At 44.3% G+C, this 20117-nt stretch overlaps 1 protein-coding gene across 1 annotated transcript in view; it reads left to right on the forward strand.

Annotated features, from left to right (window-relative positions):
* Positions 1-20117, forward strand: part of LOC121289377 — a 61896-nt gene that overhangs the window by 13482 nt on the left and 28297 nt on the right. Inside the window, exons 5-8 of the mRNA XM_041208755.1 lie at positions 2915-3071; positions 6411-6557; positions 6745-6851; positions 6977-7042. Of these exons, the coding sequence (XP_041064689.1) occupies positions 2915-3071; positions 6411-6557; positions 6745-6851; positions 6977-7042 (477 nt within the window). The remainder of the gene's footprint in view (positions 1-2914; positions 3072-6410; positions 6558-6744; positions 6852-6976; positions 7043-20117) is intronic.

Below are 20117 nucleotides of genomic sequence, written 5' to 3' on the forward strand. Positions count from 1 at the left end.
TGCCTGTCCAACCTTAAGGTTGGCGAGCAGGCCAGGTGCCCCAGCGGGAATTAGAAAAATGCATGAAACCCCATCCACGGGTGGGATGAGGTTTTATGTAGGTTTTGAAAAATTTTATTAAAGTTTTTGTAAAAATTATGAACATGTCCCAACTCATGTGACAGTGTCACATGAGGGGACCTGTCAGGAAATTTTTTTTCTATTTTTAAGATTTGTGACAGAACAGCCGATCTCCCAGGGGCAGCACTTAGCCTCAGGGAGATGAGTGCGCTCTTTCATGTGCATACGCGAAAGGGCACACTCTCAATTTAGGGAATCCCCTCCCACCTGCATAGGGAGCGCATAGCACTTCCGCCTGGACATCACGCTGGGCAAGCCTTAATTGGCCCGCCCACTTAAAATGGCGCCATGCCACCAATAACCTTTATTAAAGTGACAACAATTCCTTGATTTGCGTAACATTTACTGGATTTATATGGTTAAAGATCGCGTTTGTCGACAGAAAGTTAGTTTAAGTGGATACTTTTGACCAAGCATGTTTTTACAGAGTTGATCTGTAAGACTGTTTTAACTGCGTAACTTCCTAATTTCTTAAAACAAAGCCTGTGTGCGCCCGTAATTCAACTTCGCCCCCGACAGGGGGAAAATCCTGCCCCAAAAGGAAGTTTAGAGGTAACAAGGAACATTTGCATCTCACAGGGGTTCCGTGAGTAAACAGGAGAAGGTATATTTAATTTTATTGACCCAAAAGTACAGGCAAAATAGAGAACATGAAAATTTTTTATATTTGGAGAAGTTGAGTTTCAAAGAGATGTTTGAGGACAATGGAACCTGAAATGAAAAGGGAAAAAGATATTTAAGGAAAGGGACATTTAACTGTTGAGAGTTACTGCGGGGAAGCTTCTTTGTGTGAGCTGCTGAAAAGCTGTGAATGTTTTGAATTGGAAGCAGCCATCCAGTGTAAAGCCAGCAGATTCTTTGTTTTAGGAAACAGTTTGTTTCTGAACCTCATTTTGGAATTCCCCATTAGAGCAGAAGTGCCTGAGAAATAGTGAGGCGTACCTTAATTAAAGTGACAACAATTCCTTGACTTGGGTAACATTTACTGGATTTATATGGTTAAAAATCTATAAGGGGTTGTTGACAGAAAGGTAGTTTAAGTGGATACTTTGACCAAGCATGTTGTTACGGAGTTGATCCATAAGACTGTTTTAACTGCGTAACTTCCTAATTTCCTAAAATAAAGACTCTCCTGGCTTAACACTGGGTGGCATGCTGCCATTGCCTCCAAGTGTAAACACTTTGCCCCCTCTTTCCAGTAAAACAGCCTGGGCCTATTTAATTTCTAATAATCAAGCCAGCCAGTTTTGTTGTCACGCTGACTTCAGAACAGGTCACATGACCCTCTTCATTTTATCTTAAATAAAAGACATCCCAAGACATAACAATCTTCCAAACCTCATCGTTGTAACAAAACCTTAACTATGGATGTATCGAAAGGCAATTTAAGCTTGCTGTGTCAAGAAAGCCCTATAACCTGATTAGATAATGTCTAACCAAATAAGTTTTCTTACTAATTTCTAATGAAATATAGGGCTGAATTTTCAGACAGTTAACAACGTGACATGGGGGTAGTTCTGGGCCCCAACCCCATATGGTGTGATAAACATGCCCATTGCAATTTTGAAATGAGGAGCCAAGTAAAGGCCAGGGAGGCTTGCTGTCGAATCACGGATGGCGTGTGGACTCCTAACAACGAAGGGCCAATGGGAGGCCCTCCTGAAATCATAAATCAGCAGCTGAGGTGGGAGCTGCTGATTTGAAGATAGAGAGAGAGAGATAGGGAGAAAACCAGCCACAATTGCCCTGGCAAGATCCCACCAGTCATTCTTAGGTGCTGGAAAAATTCCCCTGCGTGGACAATTGCAGCCTCCCTCCTCCTTCCTGCCCCAAGCCAACTATGTTGGCCAGCATGGATGTGGTCCGTGCCAATGTGGCTCCCCACATTGCCAACTGGAAATCCCAGTCATCATGGGAACAGGGCCTTACTAGGCCCCTTAATTAAATTAATTTGCAAATAATTTGTTACTCACCATTAGCCGGCAGAAAGGCAAGTCATCCAGCCCCAAGCCAGTCTCTTTGAAAATGACTCGGGGTCAGGATCGTAACAGGGAAACAGATGACGACAGACAAGGCCAAATTGCAGACCTGCCCAGCTCCGATCCAGACCCTGACCTCAACTGAAAATTTGGCTCCCAATGTTGGCAAATTTCAGTGTATGTTTAACCAGAATAACATAATAGATTACTTCAAATTACAGCCTTACTGCATATTTTCTTTTATACCATAAAGTGATATCATACAGAAAACGTCACAGGAATTACATCCAACAATTGTGATTGTTTCAACCTTTAACACTTTACAGGTATATACAGCAAATAAATGTGGATAGTTCATGTTACATATTAGTTTCTTTACTGCAAGTGTAAAGACACGGACTATTAATGTTATTCCAGTCTTTGTTATTGTAGTTTACTAAATATTAATTCCTCTTGTGCTTGTAAGAGCATATTATGATTTTGTATCCTAACAAGCAAGCTTCACCAACACTCTAAAGAAGTAGTGAATAATTCATATCCACTACTAGAATAGGGTAGGCAGAGTTTTTAAAATAGATTGTCTGAGCTAGCCAACACAGGAATAGTGCACAGTGATCAATAGAGGAACAGGAAAAAAATCCTAAGAGTATTAATAAAATAATTAACTGTCACATCCCTTGAGTACTTCAACTCCAAGGTGGCAACCTTGAAGCAAGACCTACTTCAGCAATATATTGGTTCACACATTAACAAATATTGCTATAATCTATTATTGGTTACCAAATTTGCATAACATATTTAAATTATTATTGTAGGAAATGCTTTCCCAGATTTGTACCTTCTCACTGAGGTCTCAGATGATCATTTACCACTACCAATCCCTCAACAGTGTAGACCTAAAACATTTCTACAGCAGAATAACTGTGGCACAAAAGAAAATGGAGATTTATCTCAACGATGGTCTACAAAAAGGTAGGTGGAAGATTGTAACTAAATTTAAAATAAATGAAGATAAATTATAAATACCTTTGAGCAAACACTAATTGGACATAAATCATTTAAATTTTCATTATTGTAAGACTTCCAAGGTTAGTAAATCATTAGTCCAATAAGTGTCACCAAACAATGGTTGTATTAATATTGGACTTTAAAATCCTTACTTAACTGAGAATATATACCAGCATAATTAATCCTCTGTTTCTTCTGTCCTTCAAATACCCAGCCCATGTTGAGTGATTACATTTAAGTATAGATATGCAAGATTGAAGTATTTTTTTGTTACTAAAACACAACACAAAGCTCTAATTATAAGCATTGTTTAACATATTTTAATGCTATTAAAAGCTATCTGTCAAACTGGAGTAGACAGACACATGGGCCAGGATTTCCCAGTCGGCGAGCGAGGGGGGCGGGGCCTGCTTGACGACGCGGGATGACGTTGGGCGGAACTCCCGATGTCACGGCGCCCCACTTCAATTTTCAGGTAGGCGGGGGCTCGGCAGAATCAGCTGTGCGCCCACCGATCTGTCAATGGCCAATTGAGGCCATTGACAAAGTCATTAAAGTAATTAGTGGACCTGCCCATCCAACCTTAAGATTGGCGGCATTAAAAAAAGCATGAAACCTCATCCACGGGCAGGATGAGGTTTCATGTAGGTTTTTAAAAATGTAATAAAAGTGTCTTTGAAAGTGATGGACATGTCCCAACTCATGTGACAGTGTCAAAATGACAGTGTCACATGAGGGGACATGCCAGGGAAATTATTTTTTTCTATTTTTAAGATTTTTTTTACTGTGGAGCCGATCTCCCTGAGGCAGCACTTAGCCTCATGGAGATGAGTACGCTCTTTCGTGTGCATGCGCGAAAGAGCGCAGTCTCGGTTTAGGGAATGCTCCCCACCCTCACAGGGAGCGCTCAGCGCTTCCTGATGGACGTTACACTGGGCGGGCCTTAATTGGCCCGCCTACGTAAAATGGCGGTGCGCCCCCCAATTGAGGGCGCCAATCGGAGGCGCGCCTCCATACGTCCGCTCCTAAACTTCCCTCCTAATGGGAGGAAAATTCTGCCCATGGAATAACTTATATATATATATATATATATATATACACACACACACATATATATATAGCAGTATTACACAATGATTAGATTGAATATAACGGGCAGAATTTTGCCTTTGGATGGCATGCGGGCCCCACTGGCTCAGCAGCAGGCGGACAGTCGACCCCCGCCACCGAAATGTGGCCCGCCACCATTTTGAGTGGGCGGGCCAATTAAGGCCCGTCCAGCGGCCTGCCCAACAGGAAGCGCTATGCGCTTCCTATGTGGGGGCAGGGAGGGATTCCCCATCTGTCAAAGTGTGCTCTTTTGCACAAGCACGCGAAAGAACACACTGCTCCCTGAGGCAAAGTCCTGTCTCAGGGAGATTCATGACAGGTAAGTAAAGTATAAAAATAGGTGAATATTGAAATTATTAACATGTCCCCCTCATGTGACAATGTCACACGAGATGGGACATATTAATAATAAACACAAAATTTATTAAATGTTTCAAAAACGGACATGAAACTTCATCCCGCCAGTGGATGAAGTTTCATGAATAATCTGGAGTCGGCTGGGCTCCTGGCCTGTCCGTCAGCCTTAAGCTTGGACGGGCAGGTCTTTAATTATCTTAATGAGTCGGGGAATGGTGTTGAAATAGATAAGAATGATGTTGAGAGACCTAAGGGCCACTAACTTACATGGCTAAAACAGTAAAACACAATTTAAGGAAAGTGCAATCAAATTGTACAGTGCTGAGGGAGGCAGTCAAGCTGTGGTCTGAGCTATAACAAAGACTGAAGAGACTTGGGCTTTTCAGGCTGCAATTAAGATTTATGATGTCATTTTATAAAAGTATATATGAAAAATGGTATAGAAAAATAATTCAGAATGCTAATTTAAATAAAATTGTGGGAGTAGGACTAGAAGTCTGTCATATTTCCCACGCTTCTGCTCTCACCCATTCCCCTTCCTCCTCACCTCCCACCCCATCAGCCTCCGTATTCAACAGATCATCACATTGCCATTTTCCCCACTTCCAGCATGATGTAACCATCAAACACACATTCCCTTCCCCTCCCCTTCAACATTCCAAAGGGACCGTTCTGTGTGTGACATCCTCGTCCACTTCTTAGTCTCCTGCAACATTCTTTTCAATGGCACCTATTCATGGAAGCACAGGAGGCGCAACGCCTGCCCTTTTACCTTCCCTCATCTCACCATCCAATGTCCCAAATATTTCTTACAAGTGAAACAACAATTTACTTACTGCTTTCAATTTATTACACAATATTCGCTGCTTGCAATGTGGTCTCCTCTAATCAAGCATAGACTGGGTGACCGTTTTTCAGAACACCTTAATTCAGTCCGCATGCATGACCCCATGCTTCCAGTCACCTGTCATTTTAATTCTCTACCTTGCTCCCACTCTGACCTTTCTGGCCTTGGCCTGCTGCAGTGTCCCAATGAAGCTCAACACTATTTGAGGAACAGCATCTCCTCTTTAGGTTAGACGCTTTACAGCTTTCTGGACTCAACATTGTGTTCAACAATTGTAGATCATTTCTTTTTTTCACTTTTTTTTTCTCTTGTTTCTTTCTTAATTTCTTTAATTTGCATTTGGATGACTGCTCTCCTGCCATTTGCCCCTCCTCTAGTCACATCTTTTGTTTCCTTACTTATCCCATTACCACTTCCTTTGGCTTTTCACCATGAAGCCTTTTGTCATTTAATTTCTCCTGCCCTTCACCCTATCACAAACCATCGTTTTTATTCCTCTTCCCACCTTTCCCCTTCAGTTGCTCAAAACCTACTACATTTCTAACTTTTCTCAGTTCTGATGAGAGATCACAGATCGGAAACCTTAACTCTATTTCTCTGTCCACAGATACTACCAGTCCTGCTGAATATTTCCAGAATTTTCAGATTTATTTCATATTTCCAACATCTGCAGTATTTTCCTTTTCTATTACTATTCTTTTTAGTTCATGATCATTGTAAATGGATGGTTCAAGATGACTTTTTACTCTTGTGAACTGGAAGATATGTTCCACACTGATTTGGTCATGGTAACTTTTGTAAATCAATTCATTCTGTCTTTTAATTGAGAGTGTACAGCTTTGAGGTGGGGAGGTGCAAAAGGGAGTCCCCAAATTTTAAATATTGTCAACTATACATAAAATGTACTTAGCACACTATGCTTAAGGAGGTAATGCTGTTAAGGTATTCATGCATATAGATTTATTTATCGACTTATTCTTTTACTTAAGTGAAGAAATTCTAGAGCTGCAAGATGAAGTTTCAAAACTCAAGCAAAAGCTAGAGGAAAGTCTTTCTAAGTTGTCTAATGAATCTGCATCACAGGAACAAAGATATAGGACCAGGTCATGCCATAAAAAGAAACCTTCACCTACAAGGTAAAATGAGTTATTGAGAATTCATTACCTTTATGAAAAATATGGGTCTCTGTGATAAGTTCCTGGATTGAGATTCTCGATGGATGGTAATGGTTTTTTACCATCAGTGGCTAAGGGAATGTTTTGATTATATGATTCAATTTTTTTTGAATATTAAGTTACATTTAAAATCTTTTCTTTCTACCAGTAGAAGTGTGGAGGATGTTAAATTAACCACCAATAGTTTAAACAGTCTTAAAAGACGGCATTGTACTTGGCTAAGAGCAGATGATGATGCTTCAGATCGGGAACTAAGTGAGTGTTTGAAAATCTTACATATTATCTTATGCTCTTGTAGATTGGCCACATGTTATTATTTTCTGAACATAAATTATTTGAATTATAAGTGTTGTGAAAATGTCTAATTTCATGATTCATAGGTCTTAGGATTATAAATTTTAGTTTGGAGATTGAAGTTTTTAAAAGTAAGATAATGGAAGCACCAGGTGAGAAGCTGGCAAATGAACTTAAAATGATTGCAATTCAAAGGGTGGCCAGTGTATATTTAATGAAGTCAGAGGACGGAATCGTCCCAGATTTGCACCAAGTGCCAGAGCGGGTGGGTAAAACGATGGCAGGTTTTCACACCGTATTGTCCCAAACCCACCACATTGTTTATGCATCCCTGGGAAACATGCCATTTCGATGGAAGGAGGTCTCTCATTCGCCCTGCCACATTCACCTTGCCGCTTCATTACGCCAGGCACCATATTTAAAGTCCAGGCGCATGCACAGATCTCAGTCCTTCCAGCCCATGACTACTGCAGGGAAGATGTCCACCGAAAGGCAAAAAGGCTGCAGCCCTCAGGTTTAGTGACACGTCACTGGAATGCCATTTGGACGCCTTGGGGGTCCGCCATGATGCCCTCTATCCCCCGCTCTAGCCACAGGACAAGCAGCAGCATCACCAATCCAGCAAGGCAGGCAGTGGCAGCAGTGGTCAGTGCTAATGCTGCACAGAAGAAGTCGGCCATCCAATGCAGATAGTGGATGAATAATCTCATCCGAGCAGCCAGGCTATGGCAACCATCTCATCACTCTAAACTCACACACTCAAACCTATCACACATTCACTGGCTCTCACTTACTGCCAGTTCAAGGGACATCACCACCCATTCTCACACACATACCTTCACATGTCCATCTGGCTTCTGCCTCTCTTCAGCCCTCACCATCTTGAGGCCACTTGCACAGATCAACATATGCCCCACACACACCCTGGGATGCCCTTCTTCCCCAGTGCAGCTCTCGTCCTGCAGCCTCTTCCCTTGCCTGAGGGCACTTCTCCCCCTTCCCCAAGCAAGACCTTGCCCTACAGCCAGTAGCCACGCACATATCAGTCTGTGAAGCCTGGTGTTGATGACTGTGGGTGCTGACTGAAGCAAAGAAGGCAAACAAACCTTGAAATCCTGAGCGAAGTGTAGCCTGCCAGTTGCACGTCACTTATGTACTGTTGTGAAACACGTTGGCATGTTTTCCCACCGATGTGGGCAACAATCCAGCAGAGGGAGATGAGTCCAGTGGGCTGGCCTTCTAATGATATGCTGATGTATTACAGTGAGGTTCCTGACGTCCAATGGCAGGAAACACGGCTTGCCAGTGGCAGGCTGAGCAGATGATCGCAAACTAGCATCATGCCGTCATGAAACCAATCGTGCCATTTTGCCCGCTCACGGCACCGAACACGCCCAATGCTGGCGGGAAAAGAAAATCCCAGCCAGAGTTAGAAGTGAAAAAGCATTAAATAATGGGTGGCCCCTTTCTAAGTCTTGCTGGAGACAAGATGCCTACAGTTGTCATCATAAGGGGCTTAAATTATTCGTGTGAGCGCCAGAATCAAAGGGATGTATTGGAAGAGAAGTTAATTAATTGAAATCTCTATCTAGGACATTTCAGGTGTGCTGGGTTGTCATGGGGATAGGTTGCTAGGGCGGTACCCTTTTGTTTTGTGTTTATCTGTGTGATTTTTCACAGCAAACAGGCAGGTTTATATCTGGCGTGGAATAGTTTTGAAACAGGCAGAGAGCAGGCTGCCAGGTTGGAAGCAGCTGAGACAGGTAGCAAAGGGTTATCAGAAGCAAGGGTGTTTTCTGATTTTGGAGTCACTGAGCAAGAAAGCAAAGAGGCTCATGCTTAAGCCGAGGTGTCCACAGTCGAGTGGTGTTTAAGGAGGGTTGCCCATCCGGATGCTAGTAAAAAGATCCCAAGAAATCTCATACCTCAGAGAATGGCAGGAACACTAAGGAGAATCAGAATGGATTCCTGAGAGCTGTGACACATCTTAGTTTGGTCCTAGGAGAAGTGAAGGAACCTTCAATATCCTGTAAATTATAGGAGAACTCTTGGTGGAAAGAGATAAGCCTAAAATGGAAAATGTTCTGTTGAGATTTTCAGGCTTAGAGGATAAATGTTTATGAAATATAGTATTAGGTTAGTGGTACTTGCTTCATTTAATTCTTAAACGGTTAAAGTTTTTGTTTAAATCATGAAACCTTGTGGCATAAATTCTTTCAGTTAACAACTGGGAGTTTGAATTTCTTTTTTAAAGTTAATGGTCATCCCCAAGATCATAGGGTAAGGTTTGCTTACCTTCTTTCCCATTGTTTAATTATTTGTAAGTCAAAAACTTGATAGTTTAGCAGAAAAACTCCAGATGAATTTCTCTTGTCTGGTGAGTAGAGAGAAAATGAATGGTGGCATGGGTGAGAATGCAGCTGGGCTAATATGAAAAGCAACCTGTCTCTTTCATTCTCCTCTACTTCAGTGGCATCTTGCTTTGGGTTATCCAAAGAGAAAGAAAAGTAAATAAATTTTATAATGTTATGCAGGTATTGTAGTAATTCCCCCTTAGGTTCTAAAGATCACTAATCATATTTCTGGCTACTATGTTTGCACTCCCTAAACATTGTACAAATTGCAGAAGGTACAGATAAATTTACAGCTGCCATTGGCTTTCCAATGTCTCCTTCCACAACATGTTAGGCTGCATGGCTTGCCAGCAACTCCAGGGCTTATATTTCATAAGGTATCTTACTGTTTAACTCTTGGCTTGAGATTCCCAATGGCAATGGGCAACTTTACCTGTGACAGAGAGAGAAGACAAGAAAGCTCCAATGAAGGCTGGAATGTTTTTACTACAACGTTTGATGCTTCAGGTTATTCGAGGAACAAAAATTAATAAAGGATAGGTGGTATTAGTTAGTAATACTTGCTCATCCATTGCACAATGAGGGAAGGTGCATTTGCAGGAAGCAAGAGAATGCAGCTGAGAAAGGATCAGAGTTCTGTCCTAGAACACCGTGAGTGTAATGAAAGAAAAACATGCATTGGCAGGAATGGTTAGGGGAATAGATAGCTTACCTTGAATTTCTGGTAATTTTGTTGAAATTCTTCCAACATTATAAAAGAATCTTGAGATCAAGCAGATTGCAGTCACTGCCACTGCAACTTCCTCTACAGAGGGTTTCCTGCCCTGCCTCTAAACAATTCATCTCTTCGGCTCTATTTAGTGAGGATGTCCAAATCAGATTTCCTGAAATATTCTGTTCTTCTCTTAGTTCAGGTCATTTTAGTCTGCCAGATTTCTTGCTTCACAAGAACATAAGAATTACAAGCAGGAGTACGCCATGCAGCTCCTCAAGCCTGCTCCGCCATTTGATAAGATCATGGCTGATCTGATTGTGGTCTCAACTCACTTTCCTGTATGCCCCCCATAACCCTTGACTCCCTTGGGCCATGCAGTCTAACATGTTGGGTAGGACAGCCAATAACAGCTGCAAGTTTATCTGTACCATATGCAATTTGTACAATGTTTAGGGAGCACAAACATAGTAGCCTATATATATAATGATTAGAGAACTTTAAGGGAGTTTTGGTCTCCTTATTTGAGAAAGGATATAATTGCATTAAAAGCAGTTCAGAGAAGGTTCACTCAACTGAATCCTGGGATGAAGGGATTATTTTATGAGAAAAGGTTGTCTCCCTAAGGAAACCAAGACACAGTACTCCAGATGCAGTCTCAATAAGGCCTTTACAGCTGTAGCAACACATCCCTACTTTTATACTCAGTTCCCCTTGCATTAAATGCCAACATTCCATTCACCCTCCTAATCACTTGTTGTACCTGCATACTAACTTTTTGTGATGCATCTACCAAGACCCCCAGATTTGTCTGTATCATGGAGTTCTGCAGTCTCTCTCCAGTTCAATAATTTACTGCTTTTTTATTCTTCCTGCCAAAGTGGACAAGTTCTTATTTTCCCACATTATATTCTACCTGCCAATTTTTTGCCCACTCATTTAACCTTTTTAAACCCTTTTGTAGACTCTTTATGTCCTCTTGGCAACTTACTTTCCTGCCTATCTTTGTGTCATCGGCACATTTAGCTAGTACACATTCTGCCCTTTCATCCATGTCATTGATATAGATTGTAAATAGTTGAGCCCCCAGTACTGATCCCAGCGGCACTGCACTAGATACAGCTTGCCAACCAGGAAATATATCATTTATCCCTAACCTCTGCTTCCTGCTAGCTAACCTATCCTCTATCCATGCTAATATGTTACCTCCTACACCATAAGCTCTTATTTTGTGTAGTAACCTTTGATGAGGCACCTTATCAAATGCCTTTTTAAAACTAAAGTACACCGCATTCAGAGATTTCCCTTTATCTGCCTTGCTTGTTACTTCCTCAAAGAATTCTAATGAATTAATCAAACATAATTTCTCCTTCACAAAATCATGTTGACTCTCCCTGATTGTATTATGATTTTCTGAATGTCTTGCTTTTTTTTATTTATACTTTCATGGGATGTGAGTGTCACTGGCAAGGCCAGCATTTGTTGCCCACCCCTAATCACCCTTAAACTGAGTGGCTTGCTAAGCCTTTCCCAAGGGTAGCTAAGAGTCAATTACATTGCTGTGGGGGTCTGGAGTGACAATGGCAGATTTTGTTCTGTAAAGGGCATTAGCAAATCAAGTGGCCTTTTACAACAATCAATGGTAGTTTCATGGTCACCCTTATTGAGACTAGCTTTCAATTCCAGATTTTTAAAATTAAATTTAAATTCCATCAACTGCCTGTCCCAAAGCATTAGCCTGGGCCTCTGGATTACTAGTCCAGTTACATTAACACTACACCATCATCTCCTTAATAATGGATTCTAGCATTTTCCCTGAAATGCAAGTACACCACATTCACAGGTTTCCCTTTATCCAGCATGCTTATTGCTTCCTCAAAGAACTCCAATAAATTAGTCAAACATGATTTCTCCTTCACAAAACCATGTTGACTCTGCCTGATTGTAATATGATTTTCTAAATGTTTTTCTATTACCTCCTTAATAACGAATTCTAGTATTTTTCCTATGACAGTCACTTTAATTACTCATTTCCATTTTAAATACTTGTAGAAACTCTTGCTATCTGTTTTTATATTTCTGGCTAGCTTTCTCTCACACTCTTAATTTCTGTCATCTGTTTGGTGCGTGAGAGGATAATATGGTGCAATTACTTTCACAACGGCATGAAACCAATTCGCGATCGTCCACTCAGTCCGCTCCCGTTCTCCGCCATCGGGCATCGGAAACCTCATTGTAATACATCAATATATCATTATTAGGCCTGCCCACCAGAATCGTCACACTACCCCCACTTCCCCACCGCTGGATTGTCCACCACGTCGAGGGGAAAGCACAGAGGTGTAGAACATGTCTTGACAACTGTGACTTGCAGAAGTCAGAACTTACCTGCCAGGGCTTTGCTCACATTGTGGACATCCGAGGAACAGAAGAAGCTGGAGCCTGACATCAATGGCACACAGGAGGAATGTTCATGGCATGCTGGGTGGATTCTCATGGACATGGCTCTGCTGCGAAATAGCACATGCAAGTTGGATAGTCACTGCTGATGCTCACAACGGGAGATGGTTCAGGGGGTGGGAGAGGAAGGGCTAGGATCGGCTGGGAGAGGAAGAGGTGTCAGGAGGGGTGAGGTTGGGAGGGGCAGACTGAAGGTGTCAGGATGGGGTGAGGTTGGGAGGGAGGAATGAAGGTGTCAGGATGGGTTGAGGTTGGGAGGAGGGGAATGAAGGTGTCAGGATGGGATGAGGTTGGGGGGATATTGAAGGTATTGAAGGGGGAAGACAGAAGGAAAAGGATTGTGGCTGATAGTTAATGGAGGAGTGGTGGAAGGTGATGCTGGGCAACTGATGGCGGAGAGGAAATAGGTGACTGGGGAAGGGGAAAAGACGGGGAAGCGCACAAAGCAGTGAACCAGACCATGCTTGCTAAATTGAAAGTGAAACAAGAGTCGTGGTGGGCGAGATCATGTGCTGCATGGGAAAGTGATCAGTGGGTGGGCGGAGTTGCAGGTCAGATCAGATGGACAACTGAAATCGAACCCTAGCAGGCAGCGTTCAAAATACTCAGAAAATTGAGGTGTATTTGAAACATGAAGGATCTGCATGTGTGGGAGAGTGCTTGCACGAGGCTCCGAAAGGCCCTGCCACACACACTTTTCCCTCCAGAATCACTCCTGGGCTGGCTGCTCCCTCTGTGGTGATGGGTCTTCTGGGCTGCTTATTTCCACCTCTTCAATGGAGGAGGAGTCCTCTTGGCTGCAGATGAGGTTGTGGATGGAGCTGAGGGACTGGCTGGCTGAGAATGTTTGTCCCTTGGCAGAGCGCCCTGTGAACCAAAGCAGAGATGAGTAGCACATGACAACAGAGTCAAAAGCGGGAGAGAGGGCACTCACAGTTGCATTGAGGGAGGAATGATGTGGTGCAGGATCCTCACATGAGTTTCACCACTGACCTCATTGCCCTCTCAGGCACAGTCCACGTCCTCACCAGTCAGCACGATGCCACGTTCCTCAAAGTGAGTGAGGGGCCTAGTGTGAGACCACTCCCTCCTGATGTGAGCAGGCTTCTCCTGCACGAAAACAGATGGAGAGAGTATGAGCAGGACGCATGACATTGCATGGAATGTTTGTGTGGCGAGCGGTGCCATGGACAGGAATGACAATGTGAGCTCGAGAGGATATGAGCCTGATGGAGATGTGAGGGTGTGTGAGAGAGTTAGCAGTGTTGTCCCTTGAGGTGTGAGATCCCTGTGGATGTGTGATGGGTTTGTGAGTGTGTGTGTTGAGTGATGAGAAGAATGAGTTACACTGGTAGAACAGATAAGACCATTCATCCTGTAGTGGCATTGGGTGGCTGTCCTCTTTTGCAGGGCATTGGCCCTGACCATCACTGCCACCACCTCCCAAGCCTGTTTGGTAACGCCACTCCCCATCCTGTGGCCAAAGCAGTGGTAGACGACATCGCGATGGGCCTCCACAACATCCAAAAGGTGTTCCAGTGACGCGTCGCTAAACCTGGGGGCTGCAGTCTTTTTGTCTTTTGTGGACATCTTCCTTGCAGTAGTCATGGCTTGGAAGCTCTGAGGTGTGTGCACATAGCTGAACTTTAAATATGGCAACCGGCATGATGAAGCGGCAAAATGATGACAGGCGCGCGAATGAGAGCATACCCGCCATCAAAAAGGCAAGTTTTTCGGGAATACATAAATAATGTGGCAGGATTGGGACGATATGGCATGAAAATCCGCCATTGCGGCCAGCGGGTAAGATGTCGTTTTACCTGCCACTACCACACTTAGTGCAAATCTGGGATGATTCCACCCTTTCTTTCTCATTGGCCTATATCTTTGCTGAGAGTTATGAAATATCTCCTTAAATGTCTGCCATTGCTTTGCCACTATCCTGCCTTTTAACTTATTTTCCCAGTTCACTTTAGCCAACCCTGTCCTCTTACCCTTGTAATTGCCTTTATTTAACTTTAAGACACTAGGCTTAAACCCACACTTCTTACCCACAAACTGAATGCAAAATTCTATCATGTTATTATCACTATTGCCTAGAGGCTCCTTTATTAAGAGGTCATCAATTAGCCCTGTCTCATTGCAAATTACCTGGTCTCTGCCCTACAGTGTAGCTACTGTTGGGGGCCTATAAGATACTCCCTCATTTGAATTCTTACCTTTGCTATTTCTTATCTCTACCAAAACTGATTCTACATCTTGATCTTCAGAACTAAGGTCATCTCTCACTACTGTACAGATGTCATCCTTAATTAACACAGCTACCCTAGCACTTTTGCCCAGGTTCCTGTCTTTCCAAAATGTCAAATAACCTTGAATATTTAAGCCCCAGCCTTTGTCACCTTGCAACCATATCTCTGAAATGGCTATCAGGTCATATATATTTATTTCTATTTGCATTATCAATTAATCTGTTTTGTTATGAATGCTGTGTGCATTGCAGTTGCTCTCCAGCCCTGAGCAGATGTCCCAAACCCTGGCACTGGGCAGGCAATACAGCGTTCTGGAGTCATACTTTTGGCTGCAGAGAACTGTGTCTATCCCCAGATTATATTGTCCCTTACTACAACTACATTAGCCCCCACACTTCCCCCACCACACTCGAATGCTGTGTGCATTCAGATACAGAGCCTTTCCTTCTGTCTTTTTTATCATTCTTGCAAACTCATGCCTTATCTGCTGGTGCACTCTAAGTTCATACACTTGCCCTTCCTGCCACACTCCGGTCTTCATTACATATTTAGCTACTCTGCCCTAGTGCCTCATCCTTTCTCTTTAATTTACTACATCTCCCCTCGTGTGATCCCTCCTACCACTATTTAGTTTAAAGTCCTCTCTACCGCCTTAATTATATGACTCACCAGAACACTGGTCCCTGTGCCAGTGTCCCATGAATCAAAACCCATTTCTCCTACCAATCTTTGAGCCACGCATTCAAGCCTCTAATCTTATTTATCCTGCACCAATTCACTCGTGGCTCAGGTAGTATTCCTGAGATTATTACCTTTGTGGTTTTGTTTTTTAAATTTAGCCCCTGGCCGCCCCTAATCCCTACGCAGAATCTCTTTCCTAGTCCTATCTATGTCGTTGGTACCCATGTGGACCACGACAACTGGATCCTCCCCTCCTACTGCAAGTTGCTCTCCAGCCCTGAGCAGATGTCCCAAACCCTGGCACTGTGCAGCAATACAGTGTTCTGGAGTCACACCTTTGGCTGTGTCTATCCCCGGATTATACTGTCCCTTACTACCACTACATTAGCCCCACCCTCCCCCCGCCACACTTGAAAGGCTCCATGGTCTGTTTGCTCATCCACCCTCCTTGCAGGCTGCAAGATCCTCAAACCTGTTGGACAATTGCAAGAGCTGAGGTTCCTCTAGTGCTACTTTCTGAAACCTCATACCTGCCTCACTTGCAGTCACACTTTCCTGTCCCTGATCAGAGATCAGTTTCAAAGTACCTAGTATAAGGCGTGTGACTGCCTCCTGGAGCAAAGTGTCCAGGTAACTTTCTCCCCCCACTGATGCATCACAGTTTTCAAAGCTCAGACTCCAGTTCATCAACTTTGAGCAGAAGTTCCTCAAACTGCAGACACTTTCTGCAGGTGTAGTTGTTATGGATCACACAGGTATCCACCAGCACCCACATGCTACAGCTGTGACACATCACCTACCCTGCCAATTTTAATGTGTTTTGTTTAACTAATTAAGTTTAGAAATATCACTCAACAATTATCTGTAGTTATATCAAGTGATTTAATTAGTTAAGCTATAAATTTAACGCAGTACTTATATCTCCCCAGTACCAGTTTAAACTACTGCTGCTGTTTAGAGAGAAAAGAACTTAAAACTTACCAACTACTCTCCTGTCTGCTCAGCTAAATAACGTGTCTGGACTTCAGCTCTCAGCTCTCATGTCCCACTGCTGATCTCCAGCTCTGTCTCTTGGCCCACTCCTTTTGATGCCAGTTTCCCTTTAAGTAGAAGCAGGTTCTATATACTTCTGTTGCATTGATCTCCACCTCTCCCACTCTGGCAGCCATTCTTGGACCCTTTGGGGCCTATGTCTTACACTTCACTAAATTCCAGTCTCTTTCAATCGATTAACTACTAATGTAGTGTCCTCCATATCCTATTTAATTGTTCACACAATGTAATTGTGCCATTGCTTGCAATTTACAATTCAGAAATGACTGTGCAGACTCTATGCCAATCTATGTAGGAATATGCAGCTTCTTTACAGAATAAGAAACTTCAAGATAATGGAAAGCAAATAGTGTCAGTTAGAGCTTTGCTTAGCTCCCTATCCCCATTGCAGCATTGAACCTTCATATTCACACACACGGCAGAACTTTCCCTGTCCACTGGCATCAGGCGTGTTCAGCGGCATGAGCAGACAAGATGCCGAGAAAGCCAAAAATCGGTTTCACAACATCATGAAACCAGTTTGCAATTGTCTACTCAGCCTGTCAATGGCGGGCCACATTTCCCACCATCGGATATCAGGAACCTCATTGTAATACGTCTGCGTATCATTATAAGCCTAGCCTGCCAGAATCATCGCCCACCCCCCACCCCGCTGGACCGTCCGCCCACGTCGGCGTGATTGCACACTGATATGTTTCGTAACAGCATATATAAAGCATGCATTTGGCAGGCTGCACTTGGAGGTGAGTGTACAGTAACATTGCACAGCGCTTGCTAAGGTCACCTGTTGGACTTCAATTTGAGGTGCATTGGGTGGGGGCAAGGGCTGGCCTGCAGTTGAGGGGACTTAGTGGGGGGTGGAGTGTATGGGCTGCCCAGCGGTTGAGGCAACTTGGTGGGGGGGTGCAAGGGCTGCCCTGCGGTTGAAGATAGTGCACAAGAACGTGCAGGGTCGGTGGGGAGGGAAGTGGCCATACATTAGGGAAACCTTGTATAAAGTGACCAATCCTCTGCAGCTGAGACAGCTCAGAAGTAGCCGCATTGACATGCATGGAGTTGGGCTTCTAGATTATCTGTCCAGTCAAGCAATGCAGAGGTATGAAAGTACCACTAAGTGCTCCAGAGCTTTTCACCCCTCGGGCACAGACTGCAAACTAATGAGCGTTTTAGTTGTCTGCAGAACAGTTGGACAACTGGGTACGTTGTACAATCTCCTTGCTAAAGCTGGCCGTGGAGCAGTCACTGGTGGAGGCGCTCACACCCCCTTGCAATGTCATCATCCCATCTCCCCCATGGTTTAAGCTAACAGTGCAGCTTTGCGGTGCAGATTAGAAAAATGCCTGCACCTGAGCTGAGTACAGCATGCAGTCCAATGGGCAAAGCTGCCACCAATCAGTCAGTTGAAGTGGGGTGGAGGTGGTTGGGGTTTTGAGCGGCCATGCAATGCACTAAACTCTGGCCATCCAAGTGGTGGCCAGCACTCTCTGAGATGCATTAAGGGGCCTTCAGACTTAATCAAGAGAGGTTCTCAGAACACCCTAGTGAACCCTACGCATCTCTCTCTTTCATCCAGCAGGAGGAGTACATCAGGAGCATGAAGTCTGGTGAACTAGCTGGATGCCTCATTGCATACAGAGAATGAAGATGGCGGAGAAGAGAGCAACTGAGGCACCTGGCTACACAGAGGGAGGAGCAGCGCCCTCAGGAAGAAGGGACGGCTGGGGCTCCTGCACAAGCCGCTGAAGAGCCATAGTGAGCCATCACTGGTTGGCACCTAGCTAGACCCAGGATCTATAGATGGTGCCTTTCATTCCTGCAGCTGACCAAGAACCAGTGTTGCTAAAAACTGCGCATGTCTAGGGAACTGGTTGGTCACATATGTCAGCTACTGCAGGATTTGGCACCATAGACACATGGAGGGCATCCACTGCCAGTGGCCATGGAAGTGACCACGATGCTCAATTTCTGTGCCAGTGGCTCCTTTCAGGGCTCCACGGGTGACCTCTGAGGGATATCAAAAGTCTCCAGCCACCAGATGCATCCATGAAGTCACAGATGCTATCTTCACGAGGGCACACAACTTTGCATATTTCGCCCGGGACCAGGAGAACCAGGATGCAAGAGCGATTGGATTTGCCCAGATCTCAGGTTTCGCACAGGTGCAGGGTGCCATTGACTGCACTCAGGTGGTGTTCAGATCTCCGTCGCAACAAATGGTCAAATATGTCAACCGCAAGGACTTCCATTCACTGAATGTGCAACTGGTGTGCGACCACCCCAAACGCATCCTGCAGGTCTGCGCACGGTTACCAGAGAGTGTCCACGATTCCTCCATTCTCAGTCAGCCACAGATCACTGATGTCTTCCAGGGTCCACAGAGGCTGCAGGGAAGGTTCCTTGGGAACAAGGGCTACCCGCAGAGGCCGTGGCTGATGACACTAGTGCAGCAGCCTCAGACTACAGCAGAGCGACAGTATAATGAGGCTCATACTACAACTCGCAACTTGGTGGAGCAAACTATTCAAATGCTGAAAATGAGGTTCTGGTGTCTGGATAGGTCTGGTTGAACCATGCAATATAGTCCACAGAGGGTGGCACACATTGTCATTGCCTGCTGCGCCCTTTTCAACCTGGCACTGCAACAGAGAGAGGAGCTGGCTGAGGTGGAGATAGAGGAACTAGAGGCCTCATCCGATGGGGAGGCTGTTGACTGGAATAAGGGTGAGGAGGTCCTCGAAGTTGACGATGACACCCTCGCACTGGCCAGACAAGGCAGGCACGCTCAGGAGGCCATTTAGCTGCTAGATTTGTGGAGGATGATGATGACATGCAGTGAAGAGGCACCATAGATCCTCACATTGCATCTATGAACATGTGACTCCAGACTGGCTTATGGCAGCGCACATACCCTCTGTGATTTGCTCCTGTCATTGAGACGCAGTGGAGGCCCTAATAGTCACTCTGTTGCAGGAGGATGATGATGACATGCAGTGAGGACACTCCATAGATCTTCACATAACCTCTGAGAATGTCTGACTCCTGTCTGGCCAAGGGTTGCTCGCTTGTGCTCTGTGATCAGGGTCATATCACGGAGACACAGGCACAAAACGTAAAGAGCACCTGATCCTTTGTCCACCTTCAGCATCTTCCCCTTCAGGAGCACAGGACACTGGTCACAGATACTGAAGAGATGAGAGCTCTTCAGTCCATGTGGCATAGGTACACCCACAGTACTGTTAGGAAGGGAGTTCCAGGATTTTGACCTAGCAACAGTGAAGGAACAGCGATACATTTCCAAGTCAGGATGGTGAGTGACTTGGAGGGGAACTTCCAGGTGATGGTGTTTCCATCTATCTACTGCCCTGTCCTTCTAAATGGTAGTGGCCATGAGTTTGGAAGGTACTGTCGAAGGAGCCTTCGTGAATTCCTGCAGTGTATCTTGTACATGGTACACACTGCTGCCACTGTGCGTGAAGGAGAGAATCTATCTCCACTTGTAGAGGCAAGGTTTGATCAGGGATAGTCAGCATGGCTTTGTCAAAGGGAAGTCATGGTTAACAAATTTGATTGAATTTTTTTGAGGAGGTGACCAGGTATGTAGATGAGAGTAGTGCCGTTGATGTAGGTTATATGGATTTCAGCAAAACCTTTGACAAGGTCCCACATGAGAGACCTATAAAGAAGGCAAATGCACATGGGATACAGGGTAATTTGA

This window comes from Carcharodon carcharias, chromosome 16, assembly GCF_017639515.1.
Source record: "Carcharodon carcharias isolate sCarCar2 chromosome 16, sCarCar2.pri, whole genome shotgun sequence".
Lineage (NCBI taxonomy): Eukaryota > Metazoa > Chordata > Chondrichthyes > Lamniformes > Lamnidae > Carcharodon > Carcharodon carcharias.